This window comes from Saccostrea echinata, unplaced genomic scaffold (genome assembly GCF_033153115.1).
Source record: "Saccostrea echinata isolate AGI-Se365-2 ecotype Australia unplaced genomic scaffold, CSIRO_AGI_Sech_v1 ptg000075l, whole genome shotgun sequence".
NCBI lineage: Eukaryota > Metazoa > Mollusca > Bivalvia > Ostreida > Ostreidae > Saccostrea > Saccostrea echinata.
Genome location: NW_026889824.1, coordinates 2,605,861 through 2,626,300, shown reverse-complemented (window position 1 = coordinate 2,626,300; position 20,440 = coordinate 2,605,861). Strand labels below are relative to the sequence as shown.

The window sequence follows — 20,440 nt, the reverse complement described above, 5'->3', positions numbered from 1 at the left end:
TTGATAGAGACGGACGCTTTCTGCGATATCTCTTGTCGAAGAGTCACGATATAAAGGAGCCACGAAGCATTTGCTATGACTATGCAAATCATTTGGTTTGGGTTGGATCAAAGGGCAAACGAAACAACCTTTTTTGTTACAGATACATAAACCGAAAAGATTTGTCAAAGTTTTGAAAATGTTTTAAATGATGAAAGGGATCGAGAGAGAGAAACGTTATCAGTGTAATTGCTAACTTTAAAAAGTCCCTTTCCGCCATAATGATCATTGACTATGTAGCAAGATGGTTTTGAGCTCAACGTATCCTAACACTCAAATGAGTTTTTTCCGTTAAAAATTGTTAAATGTCGGTCTTCCTGTCTTAACATAAATTTTGTAATTCTGTATTTTGTGAGAGTTATTTTCCTTTTCACGTATTTTATACATTCTGAGTTTTTATAATCTATTTTATGTAAACCCAGTGCCGATCTATGATGACTGCATATAAATGGATATATTGTTTATTGCCATTAACGTATTTTTCCTAGTTAAATTATATATTTTTTTGTTCTGAAATCCAATTAATGATCGAACCTTTTGCACCAAAGTGTTTGTACATCTTTAAAACAAGGTCACATTATAACGAATTGTCTTCCTTACCTAATCCTTTATATGTATATTTTATTTTGTCTCTTTGTATATAAACAGAAATATTTTTTAACAGATTTCCTAATAATTTTTATTTACTACTATCATGGAAATATATTATACTTGAAAAGCATGTCTTTTACTTGATTGATTTGATGTACACTCTATAGTTCTTTAAATATCCAATAAACCATGAGAATTGACACGTCCTCGCTACTTACCTGTTATTTATACAACAAAAATAATGAGTACAAGGCAGGTTTAGAAATATTAAAGCTAGTTCTCCTTTCGTAACAAATCTTCACTATTGGATATTTATTAGATGACAGTTTATATTCTCCTATGCTCTTCCTTTGTTCTTTGTTTTTCTATGCCATCAATAAAGAAGGGTAGTATTTGCCAAAAAAAAAAAAAAAAAAAAAAAAAATGCTTGAATGTTTGTTTAAGCATGCACTGATCAAGGGCTCTGTTGAATTATTCTGGACCAGAAGTGTCTTATGGCTGTCCTTATGTATAAAAATCCAAAGTTATTCTGGGAATTACTCTACAAATTAGATAAAACTAATTCTGGGCAAATTTCATCTCATGATGTTCACCCTGAGGAATTTTACAATTTAAAAAAAAAAAAAAAAACTTAATAAGGCAGACCACAGTCACAATAACTTTCCTAAGAGTAAAATAGATAAATTCCATGTTTTGAAAGATAAACTACATCATAATCATTTTCTTGAATCAGACATTACTATCGCTGGAATAAAGGCTGCCCTTAAGTTCCTGAAAAAATGGAAAAAGTTCTTCCATAGACATGATAACAAATGAAATGTTGAAAAAAAAAAAAAATTGGGAAGTTGAAATGTTGAAACCTGTTGAAAAATTATTTAACTTTATACTTAATTCCGGTGTATTCCCGAAAAGCTGGACTGAGAGCTACTTAGTATTGCTGTAAAAATCTGGTAATAGGCTTGATCCCAGCAACTACCGAGCTATATCAATTACCTCAAATCTAGAAAAACTTTTCAATAGAATAATCCATACTAGGCTACTTGAATTTGTGAACTCTGCATCCCCGATAAGTGAAAATCAAATTGGTTTCAAAGAAAATTGTAGAACATCAGACCTTTTGTTCTCTATTAAAACAATAATTGACGATTACAAAAATTAAAAAAGAAGTATATGCTGCTTTTATTGATCGATCTTAGAAAAGCGTTTGACACTGTATGGAGATAAGGTTTATTTTATAAACTCTCTGAATCTAATATTTCTCAAAAAATGTTAAATATTTTATTTTCTATGTATAGTAGCACAATGAGTAAAATCAAATTTTCTGATGGATTAAGTTATGCATTCAATTCTGAGTACATTGGTGTCAAACACGAGGATGTCTTAAGCCCACACTCTTTAATGTATTTTTTGATGGTATTGTCAGTGACTTAAAAATGGAAAATGTGATCCTGTGCAATTAAACAATATTCATGTAAATTGTCTGTTATATGCTGATGATATTGTAATCTTTTCTGAAAGCAAAAGTGGTTTACAAACCAGCGGTGAAATTCTCAGTAACAATTGTTCAAGTTGGAAACTGCAAGTCTATGTAGATAAATCTAAAGTTATGATATTAAACTCGAAAGGCAAACGTCAAGGGAATGAATTTAGTTTTAATGGTAATACAATACAATACAAATTGTACCAAAATACTGCTTTTAATTAGGTATTATGATGAAATGTAATAGGAGGTTTAAATTAGCAACAACTGTGCTTATTGAGAAAGTTAGAAACGCATGTTTAAAAATAAGAATTATTGGTTTTGATAACGCATGTACATGTAAACTATAAGAAAATCTTTTTGATGCTATTGTACTTTCAGTTCTTCTCTATTGTAGTGAAATATGGGGAGTGGATCTCTCATTCAAAGATATTCCAAATATTGAAAAAAATTATGACTACCACTTGGGTCTAAAATTTCATTCTCGAGTATTAAATATTGGAATTACCTTTAAAACTTCGGATTCTTTGGTTTTTAACCTTTACCAATCCACAAGTAACTGCAATTCTTGGATTAAGAAATACTTTCTATTCTAGATATTCTGGGATTTTCAAACATCACAAAATATAAAGGTTCAATTTAACAAATTTAACCCCCCCCCCCCCAAAAAAAAAAAAAACATTGACCGTGCACTCAGGAGCATTAAAAATCTTTTGCTCAGGAAAACTTGAATTTTATAAAAAAAAAAAAATTATCAACAAGAAAAAAAGTCCATATGTTGATTTACTCAGAAAAAGATCTGAGAGATTCTCTCTTAGTAGAATTAGATAAAGTTCACATAAACTTGCAATAGAACGTTGTAGATATATTTCCACATTAAGAAACGAAAGATGTAATGCTTGCAATACTGGTGTGATTGAAGATGAAATTTAAAGATAATTATTGCTGGTTATTTAAAGTACATGTCACTTGTACGAGTCTTGTGAAATGTTGGTGAAGTGAACAATACCACCCATTAGGGCATTTTTTTTTTATATCTCTAATTATCATCAGGCACTTAGAACAAAAAAGATTAAAAGGCTGAAAATATTTTTATTACATTTTTTATACCACATATATGTATAATTTTTCCTGTTAACTCCTCAACAACAATACTCCAGTTGAACAATATCACAGAATCAGCTAGAATTTATAAAAGTAAGACCGGAGAGAGAGAGAGAGAGAGAGAGAGAGAGAGAGAGAGAGAGAGAGAGAGAGAAAAGTTTACATTTTCATAGCTTTGAAAAATTAAGCAGGACATATCAGGCTTTTTTCCCTCACAGACTATTTTTCATAGAATCAGGTCAAAACTACCAAAAAAATTTTTAAAATCCTGACAATATTCATGCATATAAAAATAATCCGTCTTCTTGTGTATTGTCGGGATTTTTTCGGGGGGGGGGGGGGGGGTTGTTGAGGTGAGCCACTGTCCATAGATGTAAGTATTGTTTTATACATTTGTTAAAAAGAGAAATGTTTCCTTTACTCTTCTAAACCACTATAAAATGTACTTGTACCAATCGTTTGCATGTAAGCTGTAGGAGGAACTGAAGCTGTTATGGACTCAAAACCATAGGAGATTTAAGCATACAAAGTGTTTCAGTACGTAAAGCATAAAACACGCAAACATAAATAAAGTGAAGTAATTTAGTTGGTAGGCTGTGTTGCAACCCCTAACAAAATATATGTTGCGCCCACTACTGAAATAATTATTTCAATAGTGGTTGAGAATGCAAATCAATAGCGGTAGTTATTTTAATAGTGGCTGAAACAAAGTTGTATCAAATAATGCTAGATAATTTGCAAATTGTATAAATGTTTTGAACTTTCAGTGTAATATAATCAATATTTATGTGCTAAATTCGATACCATCAATCAACATTTGCTAACGGTACAGCAGGCATGATGTACTGAGAATGGCGAACACCTATATGATATCTTGGACTGGTGTCTAAATGGGCTGTTACATGTTCTGGGCTATATTTCCCGGGCCCTGGAACGTTGTTAATGTCCCTTGGTGTTTTAGCCCGCGCACCCAGGCTGTACGACGGTGCTCTTCTTTTTGTCTGCGAGGGAGGAAGGGCGCCATATTTGGCAGGTCCAGGTGTTTTCGCAAGATCGGCTGAAAAATCCAAATAGTTTGTTCTACCGAGCAAGGCAGCTTGTGTTCCTCCTTTTCTGTCTGGGACCCTGGGTCCTATCGTTGAGGGTAGGGCGTACATGTTTGGTGATGGGGTAACGTCGACGCGACGGGGAGACGTTCGTGGACTTATGGAGTAGTGAGGGGCATTTTTCTCCTTGAGGGGTGCTCTGTCTGTATTGTATGCCCCGGGTCCCGGACTTACATCTCTCTCTGAAGAGACAAAATAAAAATATTCTGGTCTCTAATTTTCTAAGTGAACACATACATGTATGCATAAAGCTTTTGAAAATAAGCTACTTGTGAACAATATCTTTACCAACTTGAATCATAATTCTCTTTTCATTAATTAATTTCAATAATCATTAATTTTTCTTCAAGGCACAAAAAAATCCTTAAAAATTAATATGGATAATAAATGTTGAAATCCTTTAAATAAATATAAATAAATTACTTGGTGTTTTGGCACGCCCCAGCATGGAGAAGGAGGGTCTGATGTCCCTCCCCCTAGACGTCAATGAACTGTCGATGTTATAAGCTGGCCCAGGACCCTCTTTTTTGAATTCTAAAAATAATTAAATATTGTATGAAAATATACCCCCTAAATGTTAAAGTAATAAAGTAATAAATTGATGCAATAGGGACATACAGAAAAATACAATAATAAATGTGAAACAGTATATACAAAACAATTTTTCTTCATCATACATGTAAAATTTAATAAACTACAATGTATACTGCATATTATGAACTTGCGTTACCTGTAAAACAAAGGAGACAACTCCAAGTTGCCTTTTCAATACGTGAATATGTAAGATTTAACAATGAGAGAGAGAGAGAGAGAGAGAGAGAGAGAGAGAGAGAGAGAGAGAGAGACAAACAGACATTTTAAGAAAGTTAAGAACCATTTCCTAAGAAAAAGTGTCGCATCACGCATTGTCATTCATTATTTATTAAATTTGAAATGTGCACTCAATCAACGTCTTTGTCTATGAAATACCCCCACTTACTAAAAGAAAATGTTGTCAGCGTCTCTCTATTTGCTAACGGTAAACAAAGTGAGAAACTAAAATAATCAAAAGAACACAAAATCTAGCTTTAAATTGGCACAGACTCTTCTAAATTGTCTACCATTTTCATTGCAATCCTCTTCTATGTAATTCTATTCCGTAACAAATGCATTCTTAAGATAAACCGATTTATATATCTTATTATAAAGAAAGAAAACCGTTTATTTGCACAACAGTTAATGCTTGCATGCTTTAAATACGGATTGTCATTAAGGATGAATTATTTGGTTTAATTTAACAATGCACTTTAGTGAATCCTTGGCAGTGCGAGGATTTGTACAAATAATTAAATGATAAATTCTTGACTGAGCAAGAAAAATGTTAATACATCATCTTATGAATTCTGTGCTGAACGACAAACAATTGAGATCAATATTTTGTAACTCAAACTTTATAGACTTTTCATGTAGGGAGAGGGTGAAATAAGTTTTAAGAACTTGTGCTCAATCCCATTGAAAATGCATTACAATAAAATATGTTCAATTCAAATCAGTATTTTTTTTTTTTAAACTAATAATGTTATTTTATTTGGGAAAAACCCAACATGAATCAGTAGTTACATGTACATTCATACATATTAATTTTGTAATACAACGAATTCAAACCTATTTATATTAATCTAGGTTGCTACACTTAGTAGTTTTCAATTTGTTGAATTACACAAAAGTTTAGTGTAACAGTCATTCATGATTATTCTCTTAGAGAATAAATTGGAAAACTTGACCCCCTTATAACATGATTCCTTCCTCCATTTCTTTATATACTAAAATTTAATGATATACAGAGACTTTTAGACGGAATCGACCACATAAACCAAGTGGCAATTAAAAGTTTGTAAAATTTCAAGCAATTGCATGGTCTATGTATACAAAAATAAAATTTAAAAAAAAATTCCCAGGTAAATATATAGTAAAAGAAACAACTTGATATATGTTATTTATCCATTTGATAAAGAAAACATAGTAGCCCGATACGGTAAAGTATTATTTTGTAAAAAATATATGTATAGATTAATTTCAGAAAAGAAGAGAGACATATCTTATGGTGGCAAATAGAAAATGAAACTTGTGTATATACATGTAGATACATATACTTATTTTACCATACAGAGTTGATACAAATGTTTACAACATACAAACCAAAGATCTAGTATACTAAGAATACAAATCGAACACCATCACCACGTCATCTAGCTTACTACGTCATACCTTTCTTGGCTATATGCGCGGGAAATTTAAATAAATTTGATTAAAAGCATACAAAGTATATCCATTTAATCATGATTACTTTCTTTTACGTTTCATTCATCATGTTGTTGAAACAGAGACACTTATACCAGTATTCAGTAACTTATAATTGATTATTTCTCTAAAATCAAGCAATAAGCTAATTTGAAATATGCCATGTTTGTAGAATTTCTATGAAATGATTACTATAAATAGGGTTTATCTAAATATAGTACAGTGCGACCATATTTTAATGCTTTTTTCTAATCTAATTGTTCAAATTTAATGTGTAAGCAATATATGAAAAGCATGCACAAAGTGGATAAAACATAAACATGCAAAAAAAAAAAGAGGTGATGATGATTGTTTGATCTTTTTATTAAGCATGCAATTTTTGGTGATAAGGGCAATTTAGTAAAAGTATAAATCCCATGTGCATGTGAATCTTAATATCTTCCTCGTATTTAAAACTTTATTCAATTTTTTGTGTTTTGACTCGATTTCTAGCTTACCCCAGTGCCTAGACCCAAATGAGAAAGAGGGTGTGGACCTTTTTGTCTTGTCATTTGCATTCTGTCCTACGGTTGTGGGAAGCTGGTACTGGGCGGGTCCAGGACCTGTCAATCAGAAAATAAATGATTAACATTACAAATAAAATTGTTAATGTAATTCTTGCTATATATATCTTTGCTTAACACATGCCAGCCCCATCTTCAAAACTGTAAAATATTTAAATGTAAATGTATGTGTGCAGAGAATCGTCGATCTGTCAGCCCAACCCCTGAAAAAAAGCAATGTGATAAAAAGCGTAGAGATTAACAAATCATACATGTACATATGTCAACCTTTTTCGCAATTTTGAATTGTACTTCAAAATTTATGTCTTTTAATACAAACCAATAGCATCTTAATTAACAGTGTACCTTTAACTTAACAATACAATCATTAAATGATATCAAAAAGGGTCATGTGTACTTGTTAAAATGAGCAATGAATATAAAGATAAATCAATATCTCCTTGATATCAAAACCTTTTATTGTCAAATGGTCAGCCATTGATCTGGCACGGCCCCTCACAGCCGAGGAAGAATTCAAGATTATTGATAATGAAAATTCTATGTGTATCACTGTTATTCAGCAAATATTGGTAAAACCCCCTTTTAAACATATACAAAAAGAAATACCGCGAGTATATTCATTGATTTTTCTTTAACTTCATAAAATTGTAGCTAAGAGATGTGTCGATTCTTCAAACACATAAGCTCAACTACTGAGGAAGGCATTGTATCTGAGACGATTCTATAGGAAGTTGGATATTCAAACTTTCCCGTATCGTTTCTGGAAATTTTTTGATGAAATTATAAAAACAAAAACTTATTAAAAAATATTTATGCTTCCATGCATATAGACCACCGACTGAGCTTCATTTCTTCCGCAACAATTGTGAGTTTTGATATAAGAACTTGATTTTTAGGACATGGTATTACACTGGCATTGAGAGAGAGAGAGAGAGAGAGAGAGAGAGAGAGAGAGAGAGAGAGAGATGGGGATGCACTTTTATTGGAAAAATTCATGCTTCATGTGCACAATTTCATTTATTTAGGTTTATCACACCGTATATGAATATTACATAATCAGTGTAACCTCGGAAAGTGCGAACATGTCTTATCTCTACAAAGTACTTCCAAATAAAAACTGCATGAACTTTCTGATTATTTTTTAATGATAATCAATTACAAGGTACCTATGTACCTCATTACATTATACAAAAGAACTGGACAGAATGAATCTTGAAAGTGAAGTGAAAATTTTAAAATCGATCGAAAGGGATAATATTTTATTTTCAAAATTCAAACTTTTTTTGTGGATGATAAATATCTAAGCCTACGAGAATTAAAGATTCAGATGAATAGAAATTGTAAAACAACACCTCCAAACCAAACATAAGTATTGTATTGATAGAAAAAAATGACCTTGATCATTTCAATAAATATTGACCCAAGAATTTGCAAAAGATGAACATTGCAAAAAGTCGCCTTCATATACGTGGTTTAACTATAAGCAAATATTTACCATTTAAAAACGTCGATTTAAGTCTTCGTTTTGAAAGATTTAAAGCATAAAAGACCAAAAACTTTATGAAAAATATTGACGTGCTTCGATATATACCGATATTGTGAATGGTATTTTCAATGCTTTGAACAGAGTCCACATATATTTGTTCTTTCATTATAGTCATTTCATTTCAGTCGTAAAAATAGCTTTGTACTTTCTTTCGGACTTAATTTTCGGGCGAATAAATATCTTTTATTCTTAATGTCATTAAACATGTTTCAATGCGAAAATATCATAAAATTATCTTATAATAAATTGTTTTGGACCTTTCTATATAGCCATAGTGTATACACATTATAAATATCCATGTCCAGTTGATTATTCTAATATTTAAATATAAAAGACGCGTGCACATGCACTAGTTAATTGTTATCGAAGCGTTATCAGTTATATCCACACTGAGTAACCATCAGTAAGAATCTTTTATGAAATACTGATAGAAAGGGAAAGGGGGGGGGTGGTGCACACCTCAACATAATAATTATCTGTAGATGTATTGCTTTCGTTTGATTTTATTTTGTTCTCTTAAGGAATGGAAGTCTTGATTAGAATAAAAAAAATATTTTCTTTATTTGGAAAAAAGTTCTGAATTCATTTTGATGAAGAAAATAAACGACTGTATAGGCTGTATATATGTGTATCAGTGTATACATAAATATAATTATATATGTGTATCTCACGGCGAAAGCGCTAAGTGTAATAATTATAAATGTGAACTTGTTTGTTCATCTTGGATTTAATTTTAATATATGTGTATATACATGTATGTTTATATATGTGTAATTGAATGCTGATGAAGGTTTTTACAAGCTACTTTAGGAATATGGACAAATCACATGTGGGAATGATAACCCTGCTTCACCAAAATCCCTTTTTATCGATCATCCCTATTGAATAATTATTGTTTGATTCTAAAACATATCAATTACCAGACAAGGACATTTATCAAATCAATCATTATTGGCCTTGAACGAAGTAAGGCTTTCCATCATATAAGGTATGTTTTAATCTCATTGTTACGACCGAGTAAAACCCCCCAACACGAAGTATTATGTAACAGGCAAAGGACCCTTGTAATTATTTGATATTTACTTTCACTATCAAACAGTCTAGAGATTTTCGATTGGATCCATTTAACCCTGAATTTAAAGTTTATCTTTGATTAATGTTCTGTAAACGAAAACAGAGAAGTACGTAGTAGTACTTTTTACGACACATATGAAGAGCGCTCACTCAAACAAATATCCGGTTGTTCTTAAACGCAAGTACCATGTTCTTGACTATTGATAGAATGTTATATACTTTACCGACAGATTTTGTATAGAATGCATCTTTTACCACCTTTCACTGCAATTTTTCTTGAGATATGAGTTTGTTCTCGAAAAAATACGCTTAAAGTTTAGATTTTTACCAAGCATAATAGAATGTCGCGTCTAGCAGGGAACGTGATTTCACAAAGAAATCTTTGTAAAATAGTTTTATTTATTGCAATTAATCTTTTTGACAAACATGAAGCATGTTAGGTGCTTACTGAACGTGCAATGTCGGCAATTGAAAGCACAGTGAGTATACACACAATTTTTGAAAAGCTGTTTGCAAACAAATTCACGATTTAAAATAAAGTGCAATTTCTTTTTTTCCTAATCAAATGCTGGACAGGTACTATATGTATTTTAGGACAGACTTGAGATTAATATAAAAGGTGATTATTGCAAGAAGGTGTACAGGTTGAACGCTCAATTTTTTTTAAAATAATTTTTGGTGCACATCGATTTTGGAGGTTGAAGATGTGCCACTGTGATTTACTTGAGCGGATCGAAAATATGTCAAGGTCACCTTTTTTATGAATATGATGGGACAAGCACCTTTCCATTTAAACTAATACCTACATACAACTAAACATTTGTTTCCTTTGTTTTTCATTTGATGATGTATCAAAAGTAAACTAAAAAGGTTTAAATGTCCACATGCCGAATTTCTCTATCTGTTAATGGTATTTATGAGGTAAAGCATTCGTCTGTTCATTAGCATTTTGCTACTGATATATGTGCCAGGGACTTTAAAATTTTACCCATATATAATTTAAAACAACTGTACACGATAAGAACACAACTTAATTTCTTTCAGGAATTATCTCATTCTTTGGTCAGAAATGGTGACCAAGTGATCACGATTCAGGATGTCATTTTCCCATGCAAGTTCGAGATGGACAGAGAAAGTGGGGTTCCACATTTCCTATTTTTTTGTTTAAATTGAAGGGGGGATTAGAGGTGGTGGTTAAGATCACTCTGAAATAAATGATACAAAAAATATATTGTTACTTTACCTTTTAAAGGTTTTGCCACTAAGGGCTCCATTTTAAAGTATCTCGGCATTTTGTCCTATCAAAGTTCACTACTTGGTCTGGAAATATTCTACTATGTTAGAAGAATTTATGTCATTGTTGCCTATTTCACTGTATAATGAAAATTCTAAATCCTGAAGACGCAGAAGAGAACTAAAACAAGATGGTAATTATAGCTCCATGGAAAGTTATTTTTTCAACAATATTCACAGCAGATCTAAATCGTCATGATGGAATACGTAGCAACCGACATACTTTTGTACGAAAAAGAAAGTCTACACTACGTAAACATACTTATAATTAAACAATACTTTTTGTCAATAAAAGTTTGCCAATCATTCGATTGCACCTAGAACTTAATTGTTAGAGAATACTTATTGAAACAAGACTAGCGTTACAAGGGGAGACCCTATTGCGATAGCAAAGGCTGGAAACAGCCGTTGGATTTTGGTAAACTTCCATGACTCTGTTTAACTAAATTGATACACACTTGATTACAAATCAGCGAACCCATTACGTGACTTGAAAAAGCGTCGAAAATTCTTAAAGGTGTAAATTTGACTTCTGACGTGTTTGCGATAATCAGTAAGATAACGCGAGACTTGGCATTGTGCGAGATGATTGGTCAATGATGTGATGATAAACATGGCGATACGATTTTTGAATGGAGACGGTATTTAAAAGCTCGTTGGATACATTGTCTATAGAAATATAAAACTCAAGATAGCACACCCCGTCTTCTACCCCTCATATGGTTATACGATATTATCATTGATTCCATCACTGAGTTTTTCACATGTACAGAAAGTGGGACAAAATGTGAAACATCATGTTATACTTCAACCTCTTATAAATTAAACTTAAGGACATACGCAACGTAGTTTGAACATTATTGTCTTTTCCCCTGGAGTTGAAGAGTTCCAATACTCGAAGGACCTGTGTGCTACTTTTTTTAAATGTCTATATGTGGTGCTGTTCACCTATTCTAAAACAAATTTGGATGAAAAAACATCTACAGTATATGTTTAGTAATTTTTGTATATTTTTTCTCTGAATAATACAAGAGTTATCATCATTTGATATTTATTCAAAACCCCTGGTAATGCATGCTGATTTTCTGTCTGCGAACATCTATTAGTACTATAATTTCAAATTAAGAATATCTTGAAAAATCATCAGTATAGGTAAGGTACGTTGCGTGTGTCCTAAGGCGAAATTCACCAGAAAACATGTAAAATATAAGTAAACGTGGAGCTGTGGATATGTCAAAAATGCAATTATAATAAATCTAAACAAATATAGATGTACTGTACTTACATGACTGACACTTGCTAGACACAATTTTACCACCTCTCTTATCACGACCCCGATTCCTCAAAATTTGCAGAGACACCCATTAATGACCATGTGTCATCAACAAAACTTCTTGTCTTGTTTAATTTCTTGAATTTATTTAATATCACATCCCGAGTATATGAAAGTTTACGAATTAAGACATTCATGCCTGAGATTGGTGTCTTGAAAAAGAACATATTCCCTTTCCCGTAAAGAGGGTCATACGGTGGAATTTAAAAAATCATAAATAATTCAATAGGTAACTAGTCGAAATTTTCTTTGAATATAATACATAACTATTGAAGAGGAAGTTGGATTTTGACTCTTTCTGCTAGCAATAAACATGGAGATAATAATGCTAATGAAATAAGATTCGCTACTTTATAGTTGAATGCAAATTAAAGCGATATAAACCAAGAAAATTCAATTTGTCTGATAGATTTTTTACGGAGAAGGCGGTACACTTTTTTACCTACACGTATATATAGATCTATATCCTTTGGGAGTGCTTTCCACTAGGTAATAAATTGGGCGCAGATTGCGAGATATGGTATATAGAACACTGTAAAAGATTGATTTAGAAGTAATAAACATGCTCTTTTACATCTGGTATTGACAAATTGCGCGTTATATAGACCTAAAAGAAAAAAAAATATTTCGATTGGGATCCACATTGAGCAGGCTTTCCATAACGTCCACGAGAGAGGAAATTCGGCATGTTTTCTATCGCGTCCGTGCTACTTCTGTTATATTCTTTAAGTTAATGGTTGATTTCTTAAATATCTTACACACGTTTGTTTACATGTAAATTTAAACATCAAGTTCATATGAATAGAACGTAACAATAGAATAATCACCAGTCAAGAAGCACAGCGCTTTCTGATTTTTGTTAACTTTTATATTTATATAAAGTTTTAATCTAATAAAATCCAGTTTATAGCACCTTCTTTAATATTCGTAAAATATTGTTAACAATTTCAAAGTAGACTTCGTATTTTAAAAAATTCAAAGTGGGTCAACTCGTAAACTCTTAAATCCCGATCTATGCATTCTTTTATACTTAAAGATTAATACAGGGATATAGGGATTGACTCAATATTATTGTAGCAGTTTATTCAAAATGCAGTATTTAAATCTATAAAAGGTATGTAGCTGACATAAAGTAATCGAGGTTAACGGCTTAATTATAGGTTCTTATTGACTCTCTCCATGTTGTGTGTTAAGGGTTAGGCAATTTTATTTCTTTACTGTCATACGAAATATACGATACCTGAGAGAGAGAGAGAGAGAGAGAGAGAGAGAGAGAGAGAGAGAGAGAGAGAAGTTTCCATGTTTGGGCTGTCCTGGGGAATAACTGTATTAACTGTTTTGAAATCTATATTTGCTCGATTCTAAATAATTGATTTAAACGTTTAGAAATGTCCCCTTTCAGAAGTGCGTCTATTTTCAGATAAAAAAAAAATGTTCGTTTAAAAAAATATAAAGATATATCCTTATCTTTCCGCGTTTACGAACTCCAATTTCCGCACCCCGTTAAATGTTGAATTGATTTCTTTAATTATGTAAACGTAACTACGGACTGAACGTTATAACGAAGTTCAGAGTATGGTCCTCTTCTTTCACCCGTTATCTATACAAATTCTTTTCGCTTATTAAAAGAGTTGAGTTGTGTCGTGCATAATACATCGTGATTTTGTCTTTCTTTTCATTCAATGTACTCTATGAAAACTAGGAGTATTTAAAATGTATATCGTGGCCCAGTGTACAGATTATGGATTTGCGTAAATAGAGATAGGCGTTGTAATAATACAGCTTCACAAATTTTCATGTAAAACTACATTGAACTGTTTAATGTCTGCGTGAAATAAAACTTCACTACATTCATATAGAATATTCTATCCAACGACATCCAAAATTCTGAACCTTATGCAAGCTTTTATTGAACGAAAAACCTTAAAAGAGAACTTGATATTGTGCAAGTCTAAACCAGGGGTTTTCGTCTAATACCTGACAAATTATAATTGGTGTTAGATTTTCATAATGAGTTTTACAGAGATTGTAAACAAAAGCAAAATCTCCTGTGCGTTTAAATGACTCCGAGTCTGGTCCATTAATGATAATACATTGTAAGATAGGGACAATGTCTTTTTTATGCAGAGAAAAATTGTCTGCATTTTCCTTTCATTTTAAATATTGTCGACGACTAGAAAAGGGGCTTAAATATTTTCCTCTGATAATAGCAAAAAAACGATCCCATTATAATAACATTCCATATTTGTGAATAACGGATTCAATCATTATTTTTCTCTCTCTGAATATGTACGTCATTTTGAATTTGCATGATAAAAATCTACATACAATTGAATTTTTCGCTTAGAATATGCTAGATTCTCTCTCTCTCAAAAATTTTTAGTTTTAGTCTCAATGTTTCAACTACTTAATAAACTGTGCAAACAACTGACATCGTTAGACACACACACAAAAAGTAGTGTTTCAAATTTATACAAAGTGTTATTTCTTGGTACAAAGATGGCAAATTGGCATTTAAAGCACGGAAAATCATCACCAGGGATAAAACAAATATATCGAAAAAAAAACCCAATGTGGGATTTAAGAAAATAAAAGCCACCTCGGGCGAAACTAAAGATCTAAGAGAATATCATCGATATCTTTTGATTTGCTTCTTTGTTTATTTTTCTTTACTGAACATATTGAAATGTTTATTCTCATTTATCAGACACCTAAAAAAACCAACTTCCATTTGTTTGATTTATAAACAAGCGCAGGTGTTTAATTGTGTAGATATTGAAAACATTCGTTTTATGCTTTTTTAACATTTACACACATTTGTAAATAAACAAATGCATAAATGAATGAATAAATAAATAAATTTTGACATGGCATATTGAAAGGCAATATTCTTAAATTTGTTAGAGACGCTTACTTAAAAGAACTAAGTTAATACAAGTAATGGGAGCAAGTTCATATGGACAAAAGTTATTTCTAAACATAAACTTTTGGCACTGGTTCTTTTTGCCATTAATTACAAACCTGTACTTCAGTTTGGTTTAATCAAATCCTGATTAGAACGTTTTTTCCCTTTTGGTAGAGTTTAATATTTATCGAAAGTATGCCAATGCATATATACAGAAATTAGAATTCATAAATTATATACTTACTAGTATATTCTGCACCAATTAAAACTCGTTTTCTTTTCCCTCTTTCTTGAATATCCGGAGCCATTATGAATTTTTCTGAATTATTTTCCCCAAATATTAATATTTCGTCAAAGATGGTTCACCGATTGTGATATTCACAATAGAATATAATGAGGCTATGAAAAGGTCACAATTTCTCTGTTGGACGGAAAATTATGCATATAATATAATACTATAGTGCTATGTCCCTCGGCGACTTTATGTTGTCTCTGAGTATTAATTATTCATCGTGTTTTCATTTTGCCACATTGCGCGAAGACCTTTCGGAACACCACTAATGATAACGTTGTAAGTATCACGGTAACCAAGGACGCTACAGAAGACACTACGATCCCTTCCGCTCCATGTTAACCCCGGGACCACGTAATAACGAGAGTGTATATTTCCCTCGTAAATTAACACGACTATGCAGAATGGTAAAAGTTAGAATATTGATGTGCCTATTACGGGCTGTAAATTGCTCGACCGCTATAAAAGGTAAATTTCACTCTCGCGTATTTATTATTCCACCTTCGTTATGTATTTAAATCCGATTTATTGATCAACAGGGACCGATGTCGATCTTGATACGACACAAATCTTTTTAAACACTCAGAGGGAAAAACAAACTTTAAAGAAATCGAATACTGTCATAAGAGAACGCCGATTAACTTATTAACAGGAACCAGAATTTTACATTTCTGCAATCAATGTCATTCGATGATTTGAACAATGTAATAATCAACTATATCTAGATGTTATCTTAGTTATCTATGCTTATTGATGCAAATAATTGATAAACTGAAAGAATACATATGTACAATTTTGTACATTTTCCTAATTTTATGATTTAAATGATTGATAGATCTATACATACTTTTTTAAAAGTATTTAAAAAAATAAATATATTTTAAAAAAAATTAAAAAAGGTCTGATTTTTTTCTTTTGTTTTTTATTCAAATATTTCATATTTCCTATTTGACAACCACGATGTCAATGAAAGTTGTTAATAAACAGCTGTTCGGAAGTAATATTTATCGAATGTGCTTTATTTTGTTGAAATATACATGAGTCCATATAACGGCTTATTATTCTTGCAAGAATCGAGAGGAGTTGAGTTGAATCAGATCCGACTGATCTGTTTGCGGATTTGTGTTGAATCAATGTGTACTAATAAATTTATGAGAGACTTAACAGAAATACCGAAAGGAAGAGAAATGAACTGCGATCCATGAAAAAAAAATATTGACATAATGAGTAATTATGAATCATTTAATTTCTATAAAATAATTGATTCTTTTTGGATAAAACATTCTTTTGATAACCGCATCAATAGAATGTGGAGTTCGCTTGCACTTACGCTAAGCGCATTGATGCGATCCAATTTTTTTAATATATACATTGATCAGAGATTCTTTTCTTTAAAAAAAAAAGAGAAAAACAAATGTATGCAATATTTAATTACTTATAAACAGTTTCTTTTGGGTCGAATCAGTAGTCACTGTTTAAGTGGCAAAATACACTTTATTATATGCGAGACTCAAGAGGCTATAAAAAACGAATGACATTTCTGCGACAAATTAAAAACCATAAGATCACTGGCATAGAAAGTTCGTGGATGATAATTATTATAGAAAATCAAAATCGTAGTGACCAATGTATGTATAGCTATTGTTTATCCTGCTCATATATATTGTACCTATAGAAAAATGGAATATAGGGTTTCCCAAGTTGACCGAGGCAATCATTGCATGAAGGAAAATTTTACAGCTATCTTTATACAAGCAACAAAACACATAAACATTTATTCGCATTTCATCAAATTTACATGAACAATGCATTACGAAGTTATCAATATTTAAATGCAGAGATATTGTATTTAAAAAGCGGATAATTGTTAATTAAGACCCCTTAAGCTGAATTATTGGGTTAGTTAATATATCATACAAGGCATTTTGAAATCAAAACAAACTGTCATAATCTACGAAATACATATTTGACCCTGTATAATACTTCAAAAACAACAATTTATTTACAAATATTTACTAGAAGAGTACAATCTAATCTTCAACGAAGAAATATGTGGACAATAGCATTGAAACAACAAAACTAATACCTAAAACTTCTTAAAATATTTGACAAATCTGTGCACTAGATATATCAAAATACATAATTGGAGTGCATGAACTCAAAATTTAAATATGGTATAAACTACATATGACTTTCCCCTCAAATATACGATATCCGTGTACCAATTAAGATTTTCTACTCCTGAATAAGTAAATACATAAATGGTAGTCATTAACGACATTTAAATTCGTAAGCATCTCTGGGGAGTCTAAATAGGTTTTTTTGAGAATCAGTGGAGACTTCCACAAGGTTTTTGCTAAGAGTGTTAAAGCCCTGTAGAGACATAACGAAGTGTGAGGTATGACATTTATTTTACAAAAGTTTTATGTAAGTAAGTAAATGGTTAATTAAAGTGACATGTGTTATTTACAATCACAACATTGAAATGTTTGAAACGTACAATTAATTAAGCCTATATGTCACTTTTAACTACTGTATTAAACAATCAATAAAAATACAGTGGCATTATGCATTGCGTTTACGATATAACTTAAAACAAACAAACAAACACTGTCCGACATATGGACACTGAGCTCCAATAAAAGATTCTGCATCTGTTTTCATACGTTTATCAAGGAATTGCGATCTTGTAGAGTTTTAATGATAAGTCCTAGATTTTCCAAGGCAATGTGCAAAACCATGCAGTTTTCCTGTAAATAGCATTTTCTTGTCTGGAATGTGATAAGAATAGACAACACACTCTTTTTGAATTTTTAAATTAAAATTTTTAAAAGTCCAAAATATTCAAAGCTGAGAGTTAGAACAAAAAAAAGTAAAACGGTAAGTGAGCCATAAAAAAAAATAAATAAATAAATAAACTCGTCAAAGGTCTGAAAAATGCAGTTTTCCACTATTTCTACAATTTACTAGACATTGCAGTGCTCCACAAAAATCTAAATTGACACCACATACAACAATAGGACGGAAGGATGGATCAGATCGCGAAGTATTCGCATGAAGCAAAGCTTTGTAACAATCGACAGAAATGGTGTAACAGGTATTCTTCTCTTTGTAAATGTATTGTTTATTGAAAAATAAAGAATAGAAGGTTATTGATCCTCTTCCGCCTCTGTTTTTGAAATTCTATCAAGTAACTATCCCTTTTTGTTTTCGTGCTTGGAATCAAGGCTCCGCACATGTTAGCCAGAACATCACTTTTTACCACGTGTGGCATAAAACTCGGTGTAGTCACTTCTGTGAAAGATGGAATACGCAGGTATTCAGACATCTTTGACGAATACTCCATTAGGCTGGCAGCATCGTAATCACTCTCCAACTTTTGGTTCTCTTTTATAGCCAGCTGAATGTCAGAGCGTCGATTTTGCATTTCAGAAAGAGACCTAGAGAGGACAGTCATGTCTCCATTTTCCATTACATCCGCAGAATGGAGGAGTGTTTGTATTGACCTATCTACCTCCGAGTGAAGTCTTTGTCTTTGCTTTTCAATTAACATCTTCCCTCAGCTTCTTGTAACTTTTCTTTTGAGTATCTAATGATGACTGAAGGTCTGATATTATCTTATCATATGTTGGAGTAATGTAGCGCTCGTTTTGTTGGTTCTCTTTCCTAAGGCTTGATTTAAGTTTATCGTAGATAACAGAAATTTCCTCGAATATGTGGTTAGAGTGATTGTTTGATGCTATGCATTTGCTACAAATTGAAGTTTTACAATTTTTGCAGTATAGTTCGCATTTTTTATTTTGATGCATCTTACAACCTGCAATCTTAATGTAAAACTTGGATTCCCTATTGTGGCCCCGCCCTACCCCCGGGGGTCATGATTTGAACAATTGACAATCTACACTACCCCAGGATGCTTTCATAAAAGTTTCAGCTTTTCTGGCCCAGTGGTTCTTGAGAAGAAGATTTTTAAAGATTTTTCTTATGTATTTCAATGTAAAACTTGGATTCCCTATTGTGGCCCCGCCCTACCCCCAGGGGTCATGATCTGAACAATTTAGAATCTACACTACCCCAGGATGCTTTCATAAAAGTTTCAGCTTTTCTGGCCCAGTGGTTCTTGAGAAGAAGATTTTTAAAGATTTTTCTTATGTATTTCAATGTAAAACTTGGATTCCCTATTGTGACCCCGCCCTACCCCCGGGGGTCATGATTTGAACAATTTAGAATCTACACTACCCCAGGATGCTTCCATATAAGTTTCAGCTTTTCTGGCCCAGTGGTTCTTGAGAAGAAGATTTTTAAAGATTTTTCTTATATATTTCAATGTAAAACTTGGATTCCCTATTGTGGCCTCTCCCTACCCCCGGAGGTCATGATTTTTACAATTTAGAATCTACACTATCCCAGGATGCTTCCACATAAGTTTCAGCTTTTCTGGCCCAGTGGTTCTTGAGAAGAAGATTTTTTAATGACCCCACCCTATTTTTGTCTTTTCTTGATTATCTCCCCTTTGAAGGGGACTTGGCCCTTTATTTTAACAATTTACACTCCCCTTCACCCAAGGATACTTTGTACCAAGTTTGGTTAAAATTGGCCCAGTGGTTCTTGAGAAGAAGTTGAAAATGTGAAAAGTTTACAGACGGACGGACAGACGGACAGACGGACGGACGACGGACAACGGGTGATCAGAAAAGCTCACTTGAGCTTTCAGCTCAGGTGAGCTAAAAATGGTTGCAAGTCCATCCACTAATGCAAAAGATGTATATCATGAGTGGTCAAGATCACCATGATATATATTTTGTCTCTTTATTTTATATCATAAGTTGGCGTG

General features: G+C 32.1%; 1 protein-coding gene across 1 annotated transcript; it reads right to left on the bottom strand.

The window, feature by feature from the left end:
- Positions 1–3,245: 3,245 nt before the first annotated feature.
- Positions 3,246–16,097, bottom strand: LOC133176447 (ciliary microtubule associated protein 1A-like). Its single transcript, XM_061311571.1, has 4 exons — positions 15,559–16,097; positions 7,098–7,202; positions 4,744–4,854; positions 3,246–4,502 (listed from the first exon to the last, which is right to left on the bottom strand). The coding sequence occupies exons 1-4, from the start codon at positions 15,620–15,622 to the stop codon at positions 4,021–4,023; spliced, it is 762 nt and encodes a 253-aa protein (XP_061167555.1). The 5' UTR covers positions 15,623–16,097; the 3' UTR covers positions 3,246–4,020.
- Between the last annotated feature and the right edge of the window lie 4,343 nt (positions 16,098–20,440).